The 24604-nt window shown below is 41.1% G+C and overlaps 2 protein-coding genes across 9 annotated transcripts in view; one reads left to right on the top strand and one right to left on the bottom strand.

The window, feature by feature from the left end:
- Positions 1-11632, bottom strand: part of AGTPBP1 (ATP/GTP binding carboxypeptidase 1) — a 60287-nt gene extending 48655 nt beyond the window's left edge. For 3 of the 7 annotated variants that reach the window (XR_009755284.1, XM_061553702.1, XM_061553708.1), the window contains exons 1-3: positions 10601-10674; positions 7072-7157; positions 6162-6283 (exon numbers count right to left, since the gene is read on the bottom strand). Coding sequence is in view for 5 of the 7 variants with exons in the window: in XM_061553702.1 (XP_061409686.1) it covers positions 6162-6283; positions 7072-7103 (154 nt within the window). In the remaining 2 variants the exon portion in view is untranslated. Of the gene's footprint in view, positions 1-6161; positions 6286-7071; positions 7158-10600; positions 10675-10952; positions 11402-11422 lie in introns of those variants that run through there. The other 4 variants (XM_061553705.1, XM_061553703.1, XM_061553704.1 and 1 more) reach the window with 4 other exon arrangements.
- NAA35 (N-alpha-acetyltransferase 35, NatC auxiliary subunit) lies at positions 11624-23690 on the top strand. Of its 2 annotated transcripts, none has more exons than XM_061553710.1 (23): positions 11624-11940; positions 12872-13004; positions 13118-13151; positions 13548-13662; positions 13880-13954; positions 14204-14371; positions 14994-15060; positions 15149-15192; positions 15350-15400; positions 15518-15601; positions 15791-15905; positions 16074-16252; positions 16475-16534; positions 16669-16775; positions 17321-17387; positions 17969-18067; positions 18628-18806; positions 19655-19791; positions 20262-20329; positions 21093-21233; positions 21387-21509; positions 22321-22401; positions 22543-23690. In XM_061553710.1, exons 1-23 carry the CDS (start codon positions 11938-11940, stop codon positions 22600-22602), a joined length of 2190 nt encoding a protein of 729 aa, XP_061409694.1. In that variant the 5' UTR covers positions 11624-11937; the 3' UTR covers positions 22603-23690. The 2 variants fall into 2 exon arrangements, with proteins under 2 accessions (XP_061409694.1, XP_061409695.1); XM_061553711.1 differs by having other exon boundaries at positions 11624-11972; positions 22543-23689.
- The last annotated feature ends 914 nt before the right edge of the window (positions 23691-24604 follow it).

Raw genomic sequence — 24604 nt, 5'->3', positions numbered from 1 at the left:
ACCCACAAGCAGACGGGGGGAGAATATAAAACTCCAAACAGAAAGGCACTTGAGTTAGATATCAATAGCAGACTCTTCTTTTTGTGAGGCACAAATGTTACCACTGCGCCACCATGCCACCCTAAATGCATAATGTGTTGTTTTAAATGCGAGGGAAAAAGCTTGCTCAATATGGTTTACAAGCGGGTTTTTATAATCTTGAACGTGCCTTACAAAATAATCTTTGTGAAACACATATGGTCAATGTTACAAAAATTCCAATTACAAATCCAAAGCACATGACATGACAGCAAGTGTATGACGTGGCTTGCTAATTGCAAGCAGTATGTAATGACATAACATTTTAAATACATCACAACCAGGGGCAAGATATTTTTGATCGTGAAGTTGTGTCTTTTAAGTGGATTAACTAGTTTCAATTGACCTGTCCAGTTTAAGCTCCATTGTGAAAATCTCTATAAATTGGACAAAAATACAGGGACACAGTGTTACCTCACTGTCAAGTCAGCAAGTCCATGAGTGGACAGTGAGCAGACCAGCAATGAAAACAGATAACAAGCAATGGTTCAACCACAAGTCACGGTTCCATATCGCTAGCAAGTGTATTCTTTTCAAAACAACATTTGAGAGCCATGCATATTCCAGACAGCGTGATGCAAAGTGCCTGCATAGAACTACTCACAGTTCTCCTGTTATTAATGTTGCTTTGTGTGCAATTTGCATTACAAAGGTGGCTAAGGAAAAGGTATCTATGAACCGCATTAGAAACACTACACTATATCTCAAGAGTGCAAATGAGAATGAGACACCAGAGTGATGCAAAAGTTAGACAGCTGTGCAAACCCATGGGAGCTGATGTCTATTCTCAGAACTTTGCTTGGGTTTCATGCTTTTAATATCAACTGCATTACGCCCATGATTGTCTGCATATCACCAGATTGCAGTGGGGATCTGGAATAATGAAAATGTCATCTCCATTGGAAATATATTAAAAATAACTGTGCTGTTGACAATTTCACTTTTTTTAGATAATGGTTTATCAGTGCACCCAAAACAAAAGTATCCACTAAATCACAGTATTGTAAAGTGGCTTTCAGCTTTTATAAGCAGAGGCCTAAAAGTGCAAGTGATTTGACATATTTTTGTATGTCAAGAATTAAAAAGTTTTTGCCATCAGTTTTTTTAGACATCTCTTATCCGCTCACTGTACTGCAATAAGCTGCTTAACATTTCTGTTAAAAAGTGTAACTGGACACATTTCATTCAACAAGATGAATGTGATGACGTTCAAATGGGCTATTTTAAAAATTACACACGAGCAGTGCAACCCTTATGTATATAATGTATAAATACGAAGGACTGGCCTTGCAATTTCTAAGTTAACCAGAGGCACTGCAACTCGACACTCCGACGTCACTCAGGCATGCTTAGGAATCGTTCCCCTGGTTTGGGTCAGACATTGTTGTGTTCGTTAAGGCGGTCGGGAACCAAAATAACAAGAGCCTATTTGAATTCGGTAAAAACAAGCTCAATCTTTCAAGAGGCACGGTGACATGTGAATAACATCATGAAGAAGTCCTGAAACAGCCGCATGTGGCTCAGAGCTGCAGGTTACTGAACCCTGTGCTAAGTATGAGAGCTCAAACTTGTTATAACTTTGGACCCATAACTATTTGCGTGCTTCCATTATACATGAGACCAATAACCCAGTGCACACACACATAGGCTCACCACCCATAGCTAGACAACTACTCACGCAACAAACCACAAACAGAAGTGGATAAAGGGCAATATCTCTCAAATGTTTACATATACTGGTGATACCATAAAACAAACGTTTACTTTATATTTGTTCCCCGCCTGTGTTGCACTTTTACAAGACAGAGAATGACACGTACGCATAACTCATGGTTCAGCAGCTTTGAGCCTTCATAAACCCGCACTGTGAGTGGTGAGCGTTTAGTGAGTGTCTCCTGAGTGATAAAGGTGAGCACGGAGTAGCCGGTGGCTGTCAGGTATCAAGTGAATGGTTACTGTCCTGTAACAGGTGAGTGGTGTCAGGTGAGTATCTGATAATGGTGAGTATCAGGTGAGTGTGACCAATGGGGGAAGGGTGAGGCCAACCGGGTGGGGGCCAACAGGGGAGTGAACAGGGCTGATGGGGAAGGTTCACCCTGCCCATAGGACATGCTGTTCATTACCATCATTCAAGCAAGGGCAAGCAGTCATAATTCAACCATGTGCGCCTTATATCAATACAAAGCTAAATATAGAATACCGCACAAATATAACCACAAAAAGAATATTTCACAACTTTCCCTACAGAAACATTTTAACCGCACAGCAGGAAACTAATTAACACGTTTGTGAATGTACAATGCCACAACTAGTTTAAAAAGTAAAAGTACTTCAGCACCCGTACTACGATCCTCTAATTAGATATAACTAAGTATAGAATGCTATGCTGTAATGTTAAATTTATGAGGACTGTAAATTGTAATCGTAAAACATGGCATATAATTTTATAGGGATGGAAAGGAACAGTTGAATTCAACAGAACCACAACATTAATATTGTAGTAACTAACATGCAAAACTTGTCTTCAATGTAGTTCTGGTTAACAAAAAAATATCATATTAAATGATGGTACTGTTGGTACATGTTAAATGGCTATACCGAAACGATGAAATGTAAAAATGTTCGCAACATAAATTATACGTAAGCACATCCTTTGACCTATAATCTTACACAGATTCATTTCACTAGCCATTCTGGAAACATTTAAAATATGTTCCACTCATCCATGTGGCAGTGAAGAATCTGAAATGAGAAATTGTAAACGCACCAGCCAAATGTTTTTGTCCTTAACACACCGATTCCATGTTACAATGTTCAATATCAAAGGTTTACATCTCTTGGTTAAAATGCAAGGTCAAAACTGTCAGTGTTTCCTGCCTGAAACTGTTCAATTCCAATACAATTGCACCTGATTTGACCAGTACTTAAGTTTGTATCGGTGAAAATTTTAGGGATCGCCATAACAACAAAGTGTGGCACATTTTTTAAGTGAGTGGAAAATCAGACAATGGTATTCACAGTTCCACTTGATTTCACTTGTGCATTGTAATTTGAACCATCGCCATTAGTTTCAATGTGGAGTATGAAAGGTTCTTGGTTTTGACTAAACAGGTCATCGAGTGGCTACGATGGGCACTTTGTCAAGTCCATGCTGACAGAATCCACAAGACATCTCATCATCTCCAGGTGACTTGTTTGTCAGTTTTGATGTTGTTTCCTTGTCTACCAAAGTTCCTGTACCTGACACTATTGCAATCATTGAAGGATTGGTCCAACAAGGACTGAATGCTGATGTACTGGCCCTGGTGAGACACTGCCCCACCAACACTTACTTCACCTGGAATGGTACATTCTATAAACAAGTTGAAGGTACCCCAATGGGTTCTCCCTTAGCTCCAGTGGTAGCCAATGTTTTCATGGAAAATTTTTAGACAGATGCCATCCAGGCATCCATCCTATGTCCTTCCTTGTGGAAGAGATACGTAGATGACACGTTCGTCATATGGCCACATGGCCTGCCAGCATTGAACCAATTCTTCAACCACATCAATTCCATACACCCAGCCATAAAATTCACCATGGAGGTGGCAAAGGATGGCAAGTTACCATTCTTAGATGTTTTAATCGAAAAGAGACCAGATGGCTCATTGGGACAGTCTACAGGAAAGCCACCCACACGGATGCCTATCTAAAATCTGACTCCCACCACCATCCAGCCCAGAATAATTCCCCCATCAAAACTCTACACCATACAAGATACAGGTTCTATTCAACACAGTATGTAAAATTCGTGATCTGAACCCATATATGAAGGATGTGATCCCTGACATGCAATACCCTGGTGTCTACAAACTAAGTTGTGTCTGCAGCAATAGTTACATTGGGGAAATTAAGCGACATGTCGCAGACCGTGTTCGTGAACACAAAGCAGATCTAAATGGTAGGAATAATTATTCTATCTACGTGACTTTACCGAAAGACCCAAAGAGTAAGAATCCACAGGGCTTACATCAGCATGATGCAAGTGAGCAATAGTATGGTGAAAGCGTAAAAAAACACATTTAACCTTCCACTTATTCCTCAATTCCTACTGCTGATAAGAATGCTTACAATTCAATAACACTGTAATAATGTAGTCCTTTGCAATTTCACTGCTGGAAGAAGGCCTCCCTACACTTGTCCGTCATGGGGGGGTTGTTTGACCATACTTCCCTGTCATCAGTACAGTCGGTGAATTAGTGGGGGTCCCAGAATCAATTCCATGGCCAAAAATCGAACTCAGGTCGCTGTGTTGAGAGCGCAGTGCCCTTTCCACTGCACCATCGCTCCCTCCCAGAATGGTTATATACAGTATTGAGTTAAAAATTGCCCGCAACTCCAATTAGCATAGTTGGCTACGTAGGGTGCGAAAGAAGTTCAACATACATACACACAAGTGCAGTCACTGTCCATTGGCTGATCAAACAATTTTTTTAAAATAAAATTGCTTGTAGTGAGAGCCGGTACATTGCATTTCATTGTTCATTCCTCATAAAATCCCTAAAAATTTCCCACCGGTCACAATTCGTTGAATAAAAAGTACGTAACAATATATTCATTTATAATACAGGTTTTTTTGGGTTAGATCACGATCTAACCCAAAAACCTCTATTATGGATGATATTGGTCACGAAAGCCTACATGTTAAACTGATGTATTAATTGTACAGCTTCTCAGCATTTTTTTTACTGTGTCTGTACATTTGCTTTAAGCAGTCTATTACTAGTAGATAAGCATGCAACTATGCACTAATCACTCACAGGTATGCCGAGTGCATGGCCCCAAGGAATTGATGCTCAGTCTTCACTGCTATATATAACGGTGCCCTGATCACACGACCCCAATTCATCACAGTATATCGCATTGACAAGAGAATGCTGTTATGTATGTTTTATAATTAGCACCAAAAGGAACATATAAACTTGTTTCAGGATAATATGGTTTCAATGTCATTGTTTGCATGATGGTTGACTTTTGCTTTCGTGAAAAAAAAATCCATTACAAAAATATTTTTCAATAAATAAACTACTTATTAATTCATTAAAGAGTCATGTATTTTGACCATGTAATAGGCATGACATGTCCATTACAAGTCCATTACATTGCAGAGTACATATGGACAATCATATGATCAAATCACCCGGAATGCACTCAATCTAATCAAAATTCAGAAGCTAAGCATGGGCTCGGCCTAGACGGTGATGGTTTGAGTGACCACAATGCATAACAGGTATTATACGCTGCAGGACTAGATGGTGACCAGCAAAGGGCAGTGCAGCAAAATAAATTGTTGTATTGTACTTTTATGTTTCCCACCTTCCCCCACGAGTATGATGGAACATGATAAAATAATCCCCACGACCTGTATGGCATGGGGATGCCTTCATCCATCAATGGATTAACATTCATGCATATGACATAGTGATGATTACAATGCACTATGATCCCTGTGATCTGGATTACATTACTGATCATGCTTACTATTAGCAACTACCAATTGGGATATGTACTTGATGATAACGTCTCATCAGTCAACTCCCTCTAAAATGAGTACATTAAAACCTTGGATTGCGAGCATAATTAGTTCCGGAAACGAGTTTGTAATCCAAAGCACTCGTATATCAAAGCACTCGTATATCAGTTGTGATCACGTGACGCTCGGCAGACAAAGCGTATACACGTACTACTCGTATTGCAAGACCTCGCTCGTTTATCAAATTAATATTTATTTTAAAAATTTGCTCGTCTTGCAAAACGCTCGCAGACCAAGTTACTCGCAATCCAAGGTTTTGCTGTAGAGTAAATTGCCGGGTTGCAGAAGACCCGACTTACGAAAATCAGACTGTAAAGAAATGCTCCCATAACTCATGCTAAAAACATTTCAATGTTGTCTCGGCTTGACCCCAGCGCAGCTCGGTTTTACAGAGGAAAAGAAATATTTCACGAGATGGTGATTTTTTGCCTTACGGGAGCTGTGTGATACAAGCTATCAGCAAATGAAAGTACACTAATCTGATAGCCAGAGGTGGATGAACCATCTGCACCTTGTGTCTGCACCAGTTGCAGAAGCTTGCAGCTGACGCTGCGTGCCTGCTCCATATCACCGCGACCACTTGAGGTCAGGCCCTCGTCCAGTTGAGCCAGCAGGCTGTTAAGCCGGGAGACACTGGCCACCAAGGACACCAACAAAAACGAGTGCATTCTTTGCATTAAGGAGGCAAGCGGGAGAAACTGCACCGTATGTTTATTTCGCGATGAGCCGTTGGGGTGATGTGGCATTTATTAATGGTCAATAACCACATGCCTTCTTATACATTTGCTATTTTTGTCTCAATACAATGTTAACATTTCGCTTGGAATATGTATTAAATTGATAATATATAGCACGATACACTGAAGTGGATAGTATGACATTAGAAATAAATAAAATCTATAAAATAAATCAAATATATCTAAATCTATATTTCACTTTCGTAAATGGAAAATGTTTGGAAATACTGCAAGCGCGGTTGAAATGAAGCAAAGGGCCAATGATTATTGCGAGCACTCTGCTCTGCAGTGTGTGGTCCTTGACAGCCTTCCACAGATGAGATAGTATAGCAGCGATAACATGTCTCACATCTGTGTATTTTCTATAAGTATCAAGAGCATTTATAGCAGATCACAGGTGTGCCACATACATTTTAAAGTGCTCCATAAATTAATGCTGCGTTTATGCTGCTTAATTATTTCCACTAAAGAAAATCACGAGCAAGGGTTATGTATGCATAACATGGCAGGTAAAATGCATTATATTCAATTATGAACGACCACTTAATTGCATTTTATATTTTTAATCATAAACATTACTTCCAAAAGGCAATGTTTCAGCATTAAAGGTAATCACTATAATTAAGAATGTTTTATTTGAATAAAATTAAACCCATATAATTGTAAAAAATTCGTACAGCTTACCTTTTGTCTGGAGTAGATTTAGCCTTGATCATTGTCTTTTGTCCTCAGCCAAAATCACATCAATTATTCATCCACAAAAAGGTGTCCTGGCAAAATGAGTCAATCACCACAAACAAAAGCAGTGTTATAGTGACAAATGTTGCTCTCAATACAGTACTGCAATATATATTTTTAAAAATACAAGTTATATTGCTGTTTCATATTGCCACGCTGCCACCTCTCAAGTTGTTAGTCAACAATATAAATCAATGTATACTGCGTTAAAATGGGCCTCAAATGCAGAATGCGATCTGTACAGAACTCCTATGCAACACAGAGCAAACAATAAACGTGGTCTATCAAAATTCTGTACCGTTGGCTTTTAGCGGATTTTCATTGTTGAATGCTCATTGTTGCAAAACACAAAAGCTATTCTGCCGACTGCCAACATTCATTTTTGCTCCATGTGCTTCACTGCCTACGCTATCATTGCCCTCTAGTGGATAGTTGTATATAAAACAGCATAAAACCCGTTATAGATTGGTGTTGCACTCACAGTGAACAGAACCCTGGCTTAACACACGTAACATAAGAAAACACAAAAAAATCAGAACATCAATGTGTAGCCTATATAAACGTGATAGCTTTTCTGAACATAAGCAAAAACTGATTTCTTATGTTTAGTTAAAATCGGGTTAAAACAAAGGCACCATGTGTTTAAGTGTCTATGTGCCACTTAAAACAGCTTATAATCTTATCCTGTGCTATTAAGGGCTATTGCCGGAAACGTCGCCTACTATATATTATACATTTCTCCTTTTCAGGCAGTGTTATTGACAAATGTGTTAAGTGTGTGTTTTTTTATTTGTGCTTGTGCACCACTGCCACAGCAACATTAATCAGCAATGTTGAGCCTGTGTAGTTTCCTCCGGGCACTGTATGTACTGGGGTAGCTGCCCAGACACAAAAACACTTTCAAACTTGCCAATGCAGGCCTCAGACACAGCGGCGCTTTGCTGAATAAATGACCCGTCACTAAAATAGTACGTTAGATAATCCAGTAATTGTATCTATATGTCTCCATTGGCTCAGGACAATACTCCAAAGGTCAAGATTTCACATATGCTCATTAATATGTATACCACATCAATCATCACAGGAGATACGGCATGCCAGGTGAGCACAAAGCCACATCCGTTTTTGGGTTAACGTTGACATTCGATGTTTAGCCGCTCAAAGATGGCAATTTGAGCGAAACATCGTATCCATAATAATGGTTTTGGGTTAGAGCGCGTAAATATAAACGTGGTTAAACCCGTCACCACCCAATAGCCAAATTAGTTAGGTTTGTCACGGTAACAAAACAAGCCAATTCGTTACTAGTACCGTACACTGGTGTGTTGGAGAGTAAACCCACATTTACAATTCGAGTACGACGTTTCGCCAGTAATTACAACTAGGTTTACTCTCCCATCACACGGGTGTGCTGTACTAGTAACGAATTGTCATGTTTTGTTGACGTGACAAACCTTACGAATTGGCTTTCGGGTGGTGGCGGGTTTAACGACACATATTTACGCGATCTAAACCAAAAACCTCGACACTGTAGTATGGATATTGATCGCGAAAGCGTACGTGTGAAACATCGCATGTTGATGTTCAATTCTGTCATGAAAACCACCGGTTAGCCTTATCGGTAATAATATGATCGAAACACTAGCCCAGGGGTCGGCAACTACAATAACAAGAAGAGCCATTTCTTTCCAATTCGGTACAAAATTCAGTATTTCAAGAGCCGCAATGCATCTGAGTACATACTGTACATACGTACATATCGTCAAGAAGCAGCCCGTAAAGAGCCGCATGCGGCTCCGGAGCCGTAGGTTGCCGACCCCTGCACTAGCCTGTATAAATAATATCTTTGTGAGCGTGACAACCTTGTTGGGTTAATGACAAGAACACCGTCATAACATTACCACGTAGCATAACCCAAAAACAAATGTTTAATCGCACTGGCCACAAAAACCTACATTTCAGGAGATAGTTCAATAAGGCAAGATATATCCCAACTAGGTGAGGCCACACATTGTTGCGACCACGTATCTATACAGGAATGGGACTTCAAAGGTTCACATTGGTCCAGCTTCTCTCTCTCTCTGTGTGCATAAAGACTGCGGGTAAACAGCCGAGGCGGCCCATTATCTGTAATGAGCCTACACTAAACACAGAATTCGAGTGTATTTTGACGTGGCCATACAGATTCTGTCAATGCATTGTATATTTGTAACAATGCAAGGCAGTGTGCATTATACATGTGCACATCTTGTGGCCAATGTTGCTTCAAGGGCCACATCTGTAGTGTTCACACGAGGACCGTGCCTGCTTGAATAAATGTTGCCGGCAAATAACAATGAGGACCACGGACCTAGACGTTCATTTATGGTGGCGAAGCAGACCCCCCCCCCCCCTCAAATGTGACGTCACAAAGCTCTGCCCCCCCCCCCCCCCACTAAAAATAAAACATGCTTCAAATCGCTTTAAACTATTGTCATTGTAGTGCGTATTTAATGTGGCGCTGCACTCTGATGTTTTAGGAGAAAACATTTATTAAAAATAATAAAAATAAAACATAAAAAATACTTCTCTCGACGTTTCGGCCACAACGCAAGTAGCCGTCCTCAGGTGGAGAACAGGTCTGTCGAGGAGACTGAGTCTGAATGACAAGCCTGTTCTCCACCTGAGGACGGCTACTTGCGTTGTGGCCGAAACGTCGTGAGAAATCTTTTTATTTTATTGTTTTAATTTTATTATTTTATTATTGAAATTCTACGTGACTTTACCGAAAGAACCAAAAAGGTGAATCTCTGCAATCACGAAAGCTTTAAATCGAAATTTATTAAAAAGTCTATTTAATTAATAGAACGTGTTGTCTATATTTATTTAAAGTTGCGCATTTTGATGTGACGTCACATTTCACAAACCCCGCCCCCCCTCGTCACACATCGTTACAAATGTTTGACCCCCCCCCCCCCCACTAGGTGCGTGACGTCATTTATGGACGGCCCCATACTTCAAGCACGTCGGTTTCATACTGCACTACGTGAACCAACTGCGCGCTCCTTGCAGCCAGGCGAACACAAACATCGTCATATGCAAAATCAACAATAGCCGATTGATAAATACACAACGCTTCATAATCTTGGTTCTTTCGGTAAAGTCACGTAGAAGGGAAATAATAAAAATAAAACTATAAAATCCTCACGACGTTTCGATTGCAACACAAGCAATCATCATATTAATCCCTGCAGCAGTCACGAAAGCTTTAAATCTAAAAATAAAACACAACGCTTGCTTAACCAAACCTGCCCACACGCAGTTACTATGGAAACAACGTGAAATCACACCACGCACACGAGCCACAAGACACACACACGAGCTCTGCGCGTTTGCCGCCCATCGTTTCGCAGAGATCAAATCGTCGCATGATGTGTGGGGGGGTGTCTAGGTGTGGGAGGAGCGCGATTTTTAAGTGCACAGTTATAATAAATACCAAACGACGACGAGGATCCATCGCCGGCTTCTTGTTGCGGTGCGCGCCACTCGCGAGCGTCAGGCCGGCCCACGTGACACTGGCGGACAGCGGCGCTTAGCCTCGCTGCGATTGGCTAAGAGCCCGGCGAGCCATCGACCAATCGCGAGCAAGCTGGCGAGGGGCGCTCCGCCAATCACCTCGCGCGTCGCCTTATGCGCTCTAGCGAATGTAATTGCGCGCGCATCCGCTGTATGTTTTTATGTATTAAATTTAAAAAACTTAAATACTATTTTTTTAAAATATTTTTTTTTATAAAAATAAAACAATTAAATCACTCCGGCTGGTGTTGCGAATTGTGGGTCAAACATACCTGTCAACCCCTTTATCATTCTAGATTTGACGTTTTCGTGGCTGCAATGATCCATACCCTTTGGTTCTTTCGGTGGTAAAGTCACGTAGGTGTATAAAATAAAATACATTTAATCACGACGCTAATCACTGCCCGCCTTATTACCTCTTCAAATCTCAACGTTCATCCCACAAAGTCCCATCGCAAAACGTAGCACGTGGGGCCGCCACCTTACTGAGGGTGGAGGGGGTGGGTTTGGAACGTCTAATCGACTTTACAACGACGAAGACGACGCCTTGGCTGTGTTTGCTGTCTGTGTTTGTTGGCTTTTAGATGTTTGTGTCTGACGACGACGACGTCGTCCGCTGTTGTTGACGGACCTGGCCCCGAGTAAGATGGCAGGCGCGAGTCGAAATCGCGTTTTCGTTTTTTTTTATAATTTTATTTCGCAAAACGGAACAAACATTCGGTGGTGGCCGCCGCCGCCTTACCGAGAGGGGGTGCGACGTCTCGTCTCCCCCTTCAATAACAACAACAACAACAACGACGACGACGATGTTTGTATGGCAAATGTCACTGAGCGGCTTTGTGCCCTCCCCGTGTTAAAACACGACGACGGTCGTGAAGCCCTCAGTAAGATGGCAGCGCGCGTCTTCACGTGCTGATCGCGTTGCGCCATCGTCGTCATCACCATCATCACCACCACCGTCATCACCACCATCACCACTACTACCACCGTCGTCATCACCACCACCACTACAGTCACCACCACCTTCACTACCGCCACTACCACCATCACCACCACTACCATCACCACCACTACTACCGTCATCACCACTACTACCACCATCACCACCACTACCACCACCACTACCACCATCACCACCACTACTACCACTACTATCACCACCACCACCAAAGTCTGGCGTAGCGACCGCCTCTGCTCTGCCAGTCGTCGTCGCGTGGCGGGCGTCAAACCCGGTCTGGGGGTTGTCGCCGCCTATGAATGGTCAGCGTCTAAAGGGGGCTTTGTTGTGAAAGGTATCGCGAGTCGTCGTCGTCGTTGTTGTTCTTGTTGTTGTTGCTGCTGCTGTTGTTGTTGTATAATAGTCATCGCTGCCTGTGTCCGTGGCCCCCCCTTTACCCAGACAGCGTCTTTGCCTTGCTCGGCACCTGCAGTGAAACAACATTGTGCATTAAGTATGCCGACATGAGGTTTGAGAATTGACGTGTTGTAATAAGCTCTGAAGGTGCATTAATGTGTGCATTGTATTTGCCTGATTCTTCAAGTTCATTTATTAGGTATAGCCCTGTGAGCCTCGCTTATAGCATTCAAACCTAAGAATCAGAAAGTTGTCTCCGACATTAGAAACCCGACAAACCATAAAGGTCCCTTAATCTTTCGCGGTATCTTAGTCTGGTTTCTATGAGTACCATCAAAATTCGACGCTAATAATCTTAAAGGTGCCATAGGGTCTGTGAACTTCTGACCGTAACATTTAACCCGAAGAATCCCGACGTTTCCTTCGGCTGAACTTCAGGTAAACGCATTGAACTCTGAAAATCAGAAATGTGACTTAAGTCTAGATCTTATAAATGACAATAAAGTGATGCATTTCACCTATTTTTTCCAGTTGTATCTTATAATGTATTCCACAAGCTGTCATCGTCTGACAGCCTTTGGAACCCAAAGATCAGAAAGGTGTATAATCGTACTGGGAGCCAGAACCACTAATACTGTACACAACTTAACAATAACCACCAAGCATCTTAAATGTCACTTCTTCTGACTGAACCTTGGGAATTAACATTCCATACAAGCATACTTCTGGCTCTGAAATTCAGGCATTAATCTTGAGCCCCAAGATTACTGTGGAGGTACCTTCATCTTTGTGGGTCAAAATGAGTGTATAGCAGTAACCATTGCGTGTTTAACACAGGAGGGCACGATGGTAGTTTGCCAAGCAACAGAAGAGGAGGAGGTGAACTGGGGCATGGGTCTGAGTGAGAAGCCAGAGAAAGGCCCAACAGAGTGGATGGAGATCTCAACAGACTTTACAGACTCCTGCAAAGGTAATGCTGCCACACTAAAACAGGCCCGTGCCTCGTAATACTAAGGCACTATTCAAAAACACATCAGACTGTTTGCCTAGGGCAGTTATTAAAATGTTTTTGTCTTTTTGCAGAGCTCAAGCTGGGAGAATTAATTCATGACAAGGGGTAAGGAAATTAACGTTCTGCAGTACACCCCCTCCAAAATTAAATTGTCACAATTTGGGGTCTCCATTCAATAAAAAATATTTTTTGTTCTATTGACCAAAATGCAGTGTTCTTAGAAAAAGTTCATACATCGCAAATAACCTATTTTATTCACTATACAATTACATACATGCAGATAATAAGATATGTTTTAACTTGTGATTGCAAATTGCCTTGTAATCTATTTTAATTGGTTTGACTTTTTAAGAATATTAATTCTGACAATATATTTAAGCCAAATTTAGAAATACATATTTAAAATATATTTTTATTGTATATGTCATGACATTCTTTGAAACATACCTGAAGTCAAAACAAGTTTATTGAATCTTTATTTGTGTATCTGACAGTATTTAGTTTTGGCCTATTTGAAGCCATGTCAGCCATCGAAATGATGGACCCGAAGATGGATGCGGGTATGATTGGCAACCAAGTGAATCGGCAAGTTCTCAACTTTGAGCAGGCCATTAAGGTAAGAACATGTCACTTTAACAGGTTATTTTCATTACCATTCACTGTCAACAAATGGTGATGTGTTTAATGAAAAAGTGTTTATTCCATATGTTATTTTTCCAAAAATAGCTGGATGTTTTTAAATTGTTCCCAAACATTTGGCTGCTTGTTCAAGATACCTGCATAAGGTATTTAACATTTTCTTACTTACCCCTGTGGATATTTTTGTTTTATAGGAAGGTGCTGTTAAGACCAAGGACTTGACTTTATCTGAACTGATTGGAATAATTGACACGTGCTTCTGCTGCTTGGTGAGTGCATCAATAAAAAAAACATGTTCATGCTGTTTTTTACCTACTGCAGTGTGTCACTTTAAGACTTGAATGAGTGTTGCAGTCTTTATAAAGTCTGCATTGTCATAGTAGGAATAACTTTCTATCAGAGAGCATTGCAATTGCACCTTACTGTAATTACAATGCTGCAGGTGGACAAGGATGTTCAAATATTACACATACTTCTGCGGTTTGATATATTAAGCAACACACTGTTCAAACCAACAGATCACATGGCTGGAAGGTCACTCTCTGGCACAGACTGTGTTCACGTGTCTGTATCTGCACAACCCTGAGCTGATCGAGGACCCTGCTATGAAAGCCTTTGCCTTGGGCATCCTGAAGGTGTGCGACATCGCCAGAGACAAGATCAACAAAGCCTCTGTCTTTGAAGAGGTGAGTGGGACAGTTTGTTTTTTACATACAGCTTCAGTCAGAGAAATATTCTCATGTAGTATTCACCAAATCATGGTCCAGTGGCACTGTCCTTAGAGCACAGAACTCCCAGTGAGAATATTCATCATCATCAGCCATGTAAATTTACTGCTGGATGAAGGCCTTCTCAAGCCTACACCATCTCTGACAAACCAATGATGTGTTAGTCCATCTGGCACTTGCACACGAGCTGATTTCATTGCTCCATCTCCTCGATGGGATATCTTTTCGGATCCATTCCTTGGCTGCCTAGCCTTTGTTGAAAGTGGGATGTCTCATTCAAATTCTGATTGTAGGTCAACTCAACCCTACATCCCACTGGGGTCAATAAAAAACTACTTTTTGAGAAGTTCGTAGTGGTTGTTATTTAAATAAACTGAACCCTACAGTAGGAATGTGGAATTTCCATCGCTGACTTGGGATAAAATAAGAGTAGGAAACCACTTGACTTTGAATAATCACCACGGCATATATCGTAGGAACAATACTTTAACAAATTTAGTAAATTATTCTAGATGTGATGTTTTAAATGCCAATGTAATTGAATGTTTACAGCTGCGAATATTGTTGGGTTGTTTTATAGGAGGATTTCCATTCAATGACATATGGATTTAAAATGGCGAACAATGTGACAGACTTGAGAGTAACAGGTAATGCTGTTAACACACATTTTATCGCTGCATATTACAACAGTATATGATGTCAAAATGCATGAGCTGAGAAGTGTCTCACTTACAGGAATGCTGAAAGATGTCGAGGATGACTTCCAGAAGAAAGTGAAGGTGATTTTATCTGCTCATATTGGCAACACAATTGAACATGCTTTTTTAAATTATTTTTGTTCATGCATTCTCATCTCGTGAAAGTGCAATACTATTGGTATTAGTAATATACCATTTTAATAAATGAAGTAACATGAGACAAACATTGGTTTTTCAGAATACAAGAAGCAGACAGGGGGAGGAGAGAGACCCAGAAGTCGAGCTGGAGGTGAGTGTCGAATGACATGAGAAACTCGCCTTGTAGGTGTTAGCGATGCAGTTTGGTACAGTGGTTCTTGGTTTGTGTGTTATGTATTTTACCGAATGTTACTGTTGTCATTTTCAGCATCAACAATTTGTGGCGGTGTTCACCCGGCTGAAGTTCACACGATTGCTTCTCACGGCTCTTATAGCGTTTACTAAGAAAGAGGTGAGAGCTTATAGCAATATTTATTATCTGTTTATGTCAGGTAACTGCAAACATGAATGAAATACATGTTTATTAGTTTGTGGCAATGCTTTAAAAGTCATTGTGAGCAACATTCCAGCCGATCATGGTTTGGGTTTGTTAACATGTATTTGGTTACGAATGAGCGAAATGGCCTTGTTTTCCTGGCAGATGAGCGCGGTGCAGGAGGCTCAGAAGCTGATGGTGCAAGCGGGTGACCTCTTGCCCTGCATCCTTGCTTCACTCCCCTATGGCATCCAGGCCCAGACAGACTCCAGCAAGGGTGGTGAGCAGCTGCGGTAGTGTACATCGAACATCCAACGTAGACTTCTGTATCTATCGCTGGAAAGTGCATTGATGTTGTTTTATTTCCACCAAGGAATAATTTTTTTTACATTTTTTTGTTTGCATTGGAATGTAAATGTCTCTCCCCGCATATTCATGTTGGGAGCAGACCAGCCTGTGATGATGGGGTTTGAGCCACTCGTCAACCAGCGACTGCTTCCCCCAACCTTTCCACGCTACGCCAAGATCATCCGCCGGGACGACATGGTGGAATACTTTCGGGCACTGATCGAGCGCATCAAGGCTGTGTGTGAGCTCATCAATCTGGCCAGCTTCCACAGTGTTCTGGTACGACACAGCGCACTGTAGATCCTAATTATTTTATTCAAGTTGGTGTTTATAAAGCAGTGTCCCAAAGCAAGGTTATCTTAAAGCTACTGTATAGACATGACATGGTTACATTTCGGGTGAGTGAAGTTATAAGTGCACAGCCACCTCAGGAATATGCTCCGTTGATGTTTTAATTAATATCTGAATGTGTCTTTAACATTTTCCATTTTTTCCTCCTAGGAGTTTTTCATTGCCTTCAGTGAGCAGTCTCCATGTGTGCTGTCACGGTCCTTACTGCAGGTGTGTTGTCCACAGACAGCGCTCTTTTAGCCTTTATTATATATCGTGGGCTACGACTGGTGGTTTCTAATCTTTTTATTCAGCAATAAATCCTGAACTGCTCCCGCATGATTGTTGGCTGTGCTGGCTGGCAGGTAACCTTCTTGGCTGACAACAAGAAAGTGTTTGGTACCCATCTACTGCAAGAGATGCTGCGTGATGCCCTCAGAGCCTTTGTGAGCCCACCGGTGCTATCCCACAAGTGAGGCCTTGCTAGCTTTTATACACATCAATGAGTAGCTCTCCGTTGCTTGTTTTTGGGTTGCTCTGCGTGTTTGGCATGATGTCGGATGTTTCACCACCCACAAACCGAGCCACTTGAGGAACATGTGAAACGAAATATCGGAGACCATGTTGAAGAACACGCGGTACAACCTGAAACCCATCTGAAAACTATTGAGCGTAACCACAACAATCTTTGCAATGGTATTACTGAAATGTGTATTTCTGAATGTGTACATCAAGGCTCGTGGCATGTGTCTTTAATAATGCAATAAGTACCATTAAATCATTTGGGTGGAACGCAGTTTGTTTCATTGCATATTGCAATCACATTTCATGTGAAAACTACTTAAAGGACATTGAATTAAATGCACTCCGATAATTGCCTTATTAAAATTATATTGAGCGTTTCATTAAGGTTAGCCATTCAGGTTCGTTTTGAGAGTTTGCAACTCGGTACGCTTTATTGTTTGAAGTGCGATAATTATATTGAGATAACCTAATTGCTACTGTGAAACTTTTCAGGTGCTCACTGTATAACCATGCCCAGGCCAGGGAGTATGTGGAGACGTTCCTATCTCATGCTGTCAGGGTGAGCGTTCGCATTTCTTCTTCTCATTCGACATTCATTGAGCACTCTTCTACACTACATCCCTCTTGAACCTTTGCACACCCTTATCATTGGTTTTATTCCTGAATAACATGCTTTTTCAGGTTGTACTACTTGTTCTTCTTGGTTCTTTCGGTAAAGTCACGTAGAAGGGAAGTAATAAAATAATAAAAATAAAACATAATAAAACAATTCTCACGACGTTTCGGCCATTGAGAATTGTTTTATTATGTTTTATTTTTATTATTTTATTACTTCCCTTCTACGTGACTTTACCGAAAGAACCAAGAAGATGAATCCCTGCAGTCACGAAAGCTTTAAATCGAAATGTACTACTTGTTGTTTGGCATGATGTCCGTTGGTTCACTCTACATGCACCTGGAAACTATATATAATCAAGGATGAACGTGAGCTGCACCATTAAATTCCCGAAAAGTCTCCCAGAACGTGGAGCAAAACATCGGACATCATGCCGAACATTGCGCTGTACAACCTGAAAACACATCAGAGAGCTACAACGCAGTGATAATTGGTTCCTCGAACATTTTTCCTTCTGGGTGCAGCCGTTCTGCAGCCTCATCCAGATACACGGGCACAACCGCGCACGGCAGCGAGACAAGCTGGGCCATGTACTGGAGGACTTCTACACCCTGCAGGATGAGGTGGGCATTATCAATGGCAATCTACATAAATAGCAAATCATAGGTCGATGTGAGATTAAAGGTGCAGCCCTGCAATTACTTGCTCACATCTCTGCTGGCAGAAGAGCCTCTTGGAATGGCTGCCCATCTATCTGATATATATATGGCCTATAAGCAGCATAAAGACTGGTCAGTAATCGGGTAGAAGTTTATCGGGCAACACCAGGTGTTGTAGGAATGTGCTGCATCTTTGCAATGTGTTAAAAGTTACCCCCTTGTATGCAAAGGTTTTCTCCAGATTCCCTCCAATGCAGGCATCGTGGTCCAACTTTGCCGAATTTTGAAGTTACCCACAAATTATTCAATTAGAATATACTTGGCGAATCATCGTTTCCCACTGCGAAAACCTGGCAGGACATTCAAGAAGGGAGTAATTTGACTCCATGAGGCTTTCCTGAGTAAACAATTGTAATATTCAAAGCAATAATTATTGCTGGGTTGTACATTTTGTTTCCAATGTTATCTGGGTGCGTACATCATGTGGATGTAAAGAGGGCAGCGTTGTGTTTGCTATTCCGAAGGCAGAGAAGGTGGATGCGGCGCTGCACACGATGCTCATCAAGCAGGAGCCACAGCGACAGCACCTGGCATACATAGGCACCTGGGTGCTGTACCACAACCTGCGCGTCATGATCCAGTACATCCTGAGCGGATTCGAGCTGGAGCTCTACAACGTGCATGAGTACCACTACATTTTCTGGTGTGCACCTGCAGATTCCTTTTGTTTTGATAATCCATATTTGTTGTATTTGTAAGAGCTACGTAAGGTGGAGCAGTGGTGAGTGCACGGCGCTGTGAACCCAGTGGTCGCATTCGATTCCCATCCATGGTTAACAGCAGCAGTGAGTAATATCTGAACCGGTGATGGGCCCCCTACAATACGGTCTGGAAGACCATGAAGCAGTGGATAGTTAACGTAGATTTGTATCAGCTGCTGTTGGTGAGCACTTGTTGCTTATATTGTGGCACAGCAGCTGCAAATCCAGTGCTTTGTAGACAAGGCTTGCTGGATATGTGAAACGTTTCTGGAATTCAAGAGCCTACTGGCCTGCAAAGTGGTCAGGAGATGATATTAAAGCAAGTGGGTTCGCTCAGCTATCTGTGCAGGACATTTCAATATTCTTTTATATTTGTGGATTATCTCTAGGTACTTTGATTTCCTCCTCCTATGGACAATAATCTTAAAATATAATTAGCGAGATATCTACTGAGAAAAGAATTGCAACTCAGGGATAGTGTTCTGAATATGTAAATTACAGCAACATTATTACCATATCGAGATTATAAGGTGCACATTTCCCCATGTATTTTGAAGAAAAAGTTGGTGATGCTGCTTATCCCAGTGTGTGTGACCAGAGTTGTAAAATGTTATTTACACCTGACACAAGTTTGGGGCCCGTCTTACTTTCCGGAGATTTTATCATCTGGAGAATGCGGTGATACAGTTGTTCAGCCAGTTCAGGCACCATGCATCCTAAGCTTCCTTTATGTCCTCAGTCACAGAGGGCCCTTTTGACAACTTGCCGTGTTATATTCGGTGCCCCACAGGTACCTGTCAGAGCTGCTCTACGGATGGCTCATTTCCACGCTCTCACGAGCTGACGCAGCCCAGCTGGCCGAGGAGAAATTATCTGAGGAGACTCAGAAGGGGCGGAGCAGCAAGAAGTCCAAGAAAAAGAAAAGGGGTAAGTTAACAGCAGTGACGACTCTTATGTAATGGGTGAGCTGAATTTCTGTGCTAGGTAGGAGTCTCTCAATGTTTCCCTCATTGTATTAGGAACGTTTCTGTTCAATTGTTTTGATACTTTGAATGGTAATCTGTAGCCTGAGGATTAAGTTAGTCGTACAGTAATTTTTAATGTTGCAACTTTTTTTCAAATGTAAATTTCGTTCCTCAAATAGGAGAAATGTCCAATGATCTTTGTATGTATGAACTTCTTTCGTACCATGCGTGAAAATGGTCATTTTTATTCTATTGTTTTACCTGGATAATCCCTTGAGATGGAACGTCTCAGTAACAAGACTGTCCAGGGTGTTCTGTGTTGTACCGTTGCACTTATAACAACTATGTAAAAAAAAAATCAAGTCGCTTCGATAATTTTTTAATCTATTAATGTGCAGAAATAACACAAATGTGATATTGTATTGGTTTTAGCACGACCACTTGGAAAAGAAATCGCAATGAACCAAGCCTATCAGAGCTACTGTGCAGGCATGTATAAGGCAAGTGCTAAACATATGACACACTTTATTCATACACGTGGGGGTGTATTATATCATTCTAGCAGGAATCCACAGAACTTCTGCAGTAAAGGATGGTGAATATGAAGATTCCTAAACTTCGAAATAATGCATTTTCATACTTATAAGCTGAAAATAAATAACAATTATTCACGATTGTACATGTATTACAATGCATGTCATTGATACAAGTATTTAAAAAACAACCTGGGCAATGGTTAGCAGTAAACACTGGCAAAGAGCGTTAGAGACAAACAAGATTCATACAGTAGGATGAAACAAAACATCATGAAACACAGGCTGCACTCTCTCCCCACTGCCAAATCCCACGTGATGCCATCAACCCCTTGTCATCACCACTCTCTCCAGCTCACCCATGTCGTGTGACGCCATCAGCCCTCTCTTCACTACCCCCTCCAACTAACCCCAATTTTGTGTGACGTCATCACCCTTCTGCTCTGACTCACCAGCGTTGCGTGACATCATCACTCCTCCCCTCTCAACACCCCAGCATCTCTGACGTCATCAACCCCTCATTTCCACCTCACCCCAATCTCGGGTGATGCCATCAGCCCCCCTCTCCCCAGCCAGCCAAACTGTTACTCTTTATTTTCGGTATGTTACAGACAGACAAACAAGCATATTATTATATGGAGAGAAGATATTAAAGCTACATATCGTAGGAACATATGGAGATTGAGCATGTGATTTAAAGGTCAGTTTTGTTGTGTTCCCCCTTGGGCAGGCAATGGTGGGCTTTGACTTGGATGGGAAGGTAGTGAAGCCCACTTTTGAGCTGGATGGCGAGCAAGTCCGCTTCGAGCACCGCTTTGCGCCCTTCAACAGCGTCATCACCCCACCGCCCGTGCATTACGCACAGTTCAAGGTGTCTACTGCTCCCAGCACTTGTCGTGGATTCCAGGAAGAGAGAGTGTTTATTGCACTGGTTACGTTTGGTGGTGGTGGCGGCGTTAAAAAAAAGTGTAACAGTGGTGCACTGGTTTAAGAACAATTAATGCATTTGCTGTTTGTTTGCAAGGAAATGACAAATCTGGCCAAGTACAACCCCCCGCTGCAGGCTGAGGACTTCTACAACTCTGCTGGGAAGCACTTCCAGCAAACCAAGCTCATCCTCGACAACATGGCCAGCCCAGATCCTGAGGTTAGCACACATTTTGCACAGTCCCCATTCTAAACCCCACTCTATAGGGTAATTCACTTATAGATGCCCCACTAATTCCTAATTACCCTGATCCGGTCCAGTACGTGACTGGTCGATGTGGAGCAATCACATGCCCTCCCCCCGTGTATGCCTGACGTAACTTAGTTGGAATTTTCATTTTTGGATCATGTCAAAGAGCACATGTGCATGTGGAAAAAGCATGAGATATCATTTACCTTAGCTTGCACATCATTGAATGTTGTAAGCAAATCACTCTGGCTATGTTGGTTAAAGTGTACCTGGAGAATGTCAAAATATTTCATTTGTGTTGAGATTTGTGGAAGGCATATAGATGGTCTTAAATAAAATGGAAACACGTTGTACATCAAAGCCTGTTCCTTAACCTATCACAAGTCTCATTGGCTTGACATAGCAAGCTCTCTCGAAGTCTAAAAAGCTGAAAACTAACACAAACCCTTTAACTCCACACCATATAAACTTAATGTATCCTTACTAGAGGTTGCACCACTGTCCATATAATTACGCTGCTGTTTATGATAGCAAAAACTGTATAAGAAACATGTAATAGACAAAAGTTACACTGTATGTATGTTGAACTTCTTTCTCACCGTACTTAGCCAACCGTGCTAATCAAACATTCAGGAATAGCAAGTGATATGGTCACAGTATGCAGACTTCAATTATTAAACATGCATAAATAACATTTCAGAATTTACTCATGTTTGGTTGGTGCAATTATGTACTGTTTAAATAAAAATACAGAAATTGAAGATTCACTTATTTTTTACAGATCAACAGTCTGCTCAAGATTGTGAAGACCAACTACGTTGTAATGAAGCTTCTTGCTGGAGGCCACAAGAAGGATTCAAAGGTAAACCATTCTGCTACACTTACCTACTGCAGTCTATTGTAACTTCTTAGTTTCTACTGCATACCACAGTTAAATTAGAACTGCCATATGTATCACTGGAAGTACATACACATACTGATTGTACCTTGTTCTCCTTTCCAGGTTCCTCCAGAATTTGATTTCTCAGCACACAAGTACTTTCCTATCATCAAGCTTGTGTAAACCCCTGCAAGAGACAGAAATTAAGGAATATAAAGTGGAACTGCCTAGATTTTTAATAATGTCAATTCAAATGTTTCTGTTCAGCAACTGCCATACTACAGTTCGATTATTTTTATATATATAAAACTTTAAATGACTCGCTCCACACCTTTTATGAGCGATGTAATAGTTAAAGAATGGCCGATACAAAGGAGTCTACTATGAAATAAAAAAATATCTGCACCAGCCAAAGTTGATGTGTGCAAGCCATAAAGCAATCATTTAAATACTTTCTAAAAGGACTGAATACAGTTAGCATTCTGCAACATTGAGATGAGGATTGCTCGTATTGTTTTCCTTTGTAAAATTATTGCATTAATTGGTTATTGAAATTGTCAGTTCTTTATTAAAAAATGAACAAAAGTCCACTCCCCTTTGTCTACATGGAGCCCCATGAGCATTGTAAGGTGTGCTTCAATTTAGATTGTTCAAGTCCGAATTTCATTTAACTACCGTTTGTAAGTTCATGCACATTTGATCTGCAGTATTTGTTAAAAGTATTCCTAAATATGCTTTGAAATATATGAACTCAAATGGTTAAAAGCAACGAGCCTACTATGATGTCTGCTGTAAAATACCTACGTGAACACTGAACGCTTATCAGGATTTACCTTGAAGTTGAGTATAAAATGGTTGTCCTTTTTTTTAAGATTTGTAAAAACATAACAGATTTATTTATTTGCCAATACATTTTTTTACAATGTGATGCACTGATATATGGACCCACAAGAATCACAGTGACATAAAAACCTGTCGTCAAAAGGTTTTTTTATCCTGTGATCTCGGTGTACATAAAGTCGTGTAATGAAATTAATGGTAACTGTTGATGACATTTTCACCTGTAATTGATCCTTGTGTTTGGTTGAGATTTAGAAGTTTCCTGTTTCCATGTGTTTAATAAAAAGTGCAGCAAGCCTCTAAAGGATATGTTTGTCATTTCAGAATTTTACTATATAGAACCTATGCAATTTATTACAAATCTGTGATGATACTTTGACAGTGGTACACAAGCACATTTATCAATAATAACTGCCAAAGAGGAATATATATATATATCTATACACAGTATACTAGGAGACAGTTTGGGAAAATGACCCTACTTCATAGAGTAGGAAACCCTTTGCCTAAAACATCGTCTGTTGTAATTTTTACAAATCAGGGAATTGTTATTAATGGGGTTTTTTACATTGACAATTTTACATTGTAGGCCTACGTGTGAATGATTGTCAAAGAAAGAATGTAATATTCCAAAGAGAGGATTTAGGACAGATAAAACCTGAAGTCGCCAATTGGCTCCGGGGTATAAAATGTCAGATGACAGGTCTGGTAAACCGGCTTCTCAAGTGTAGCGAGTTGTTGATCACCCCAAAGATCGCAAAAAAGCACTTTTTTTCAATTTATTCCATCTCCTAAAAGATTTTGTTCGGCATGCGAAGAAAGCTTTTTGCTCGGCACATATAAGTTATGCCCCGAGTGTGGATGAATAGACCGATTCTAATGTTGCGTGTGGCAATAAGTTCAGGAGTTAAATGCCCGTGTCGAGGTCTGCTCGCCACGAGAGTGCTTCATGTAGCTTCGCTACTCCCTTGAAGGAGCGCAGAATGCGGTGGTTTACGATGCGCTGCAAGTTCGGGTGGGAAACTGGAGCCTTCTCGTGGCCCACATTCTCCTCTACATGTTCTCGTGTTACCATAAACACAATGCCATCTCGGCGAAATTGACTTAAATCATTAGAATATGCCGATTAAAGTGGTTTCAAAGTAACAAAATACAGACAAAATATCCCCTTTCATATATCTGGCTGTCCACATAAATACCAGTGTTATTTACTCTTCCTGCCAACCAACCACAAGGCATTCTGTGAGTGCATAATTTCAGCATTATTATGTGATGTGATCGTACGTGGCTATTCTATAACGAGGGTTCCAAATAAAGATGTATTTATGACATGCACTGAAAGTTG

Source organism: Lethenteron reissneri, chromosome 18, assembly GCF_015708825.2.
Source record: "Lethenteron reissneri isolate LAM-NWPU_2019-01 chromosome 18, ASM1570882v1, whole genome shotgun sequence".
NCBI lineage: Eukaryota > Metazoa > Chordata > Hyperoartia > Petromyzontiformes > Petromyzontidae > Lethenteron > Lethenteron reissneri.
This window is presented reverse-complemented; position numbering and strand designations above follow the sequence as displayed.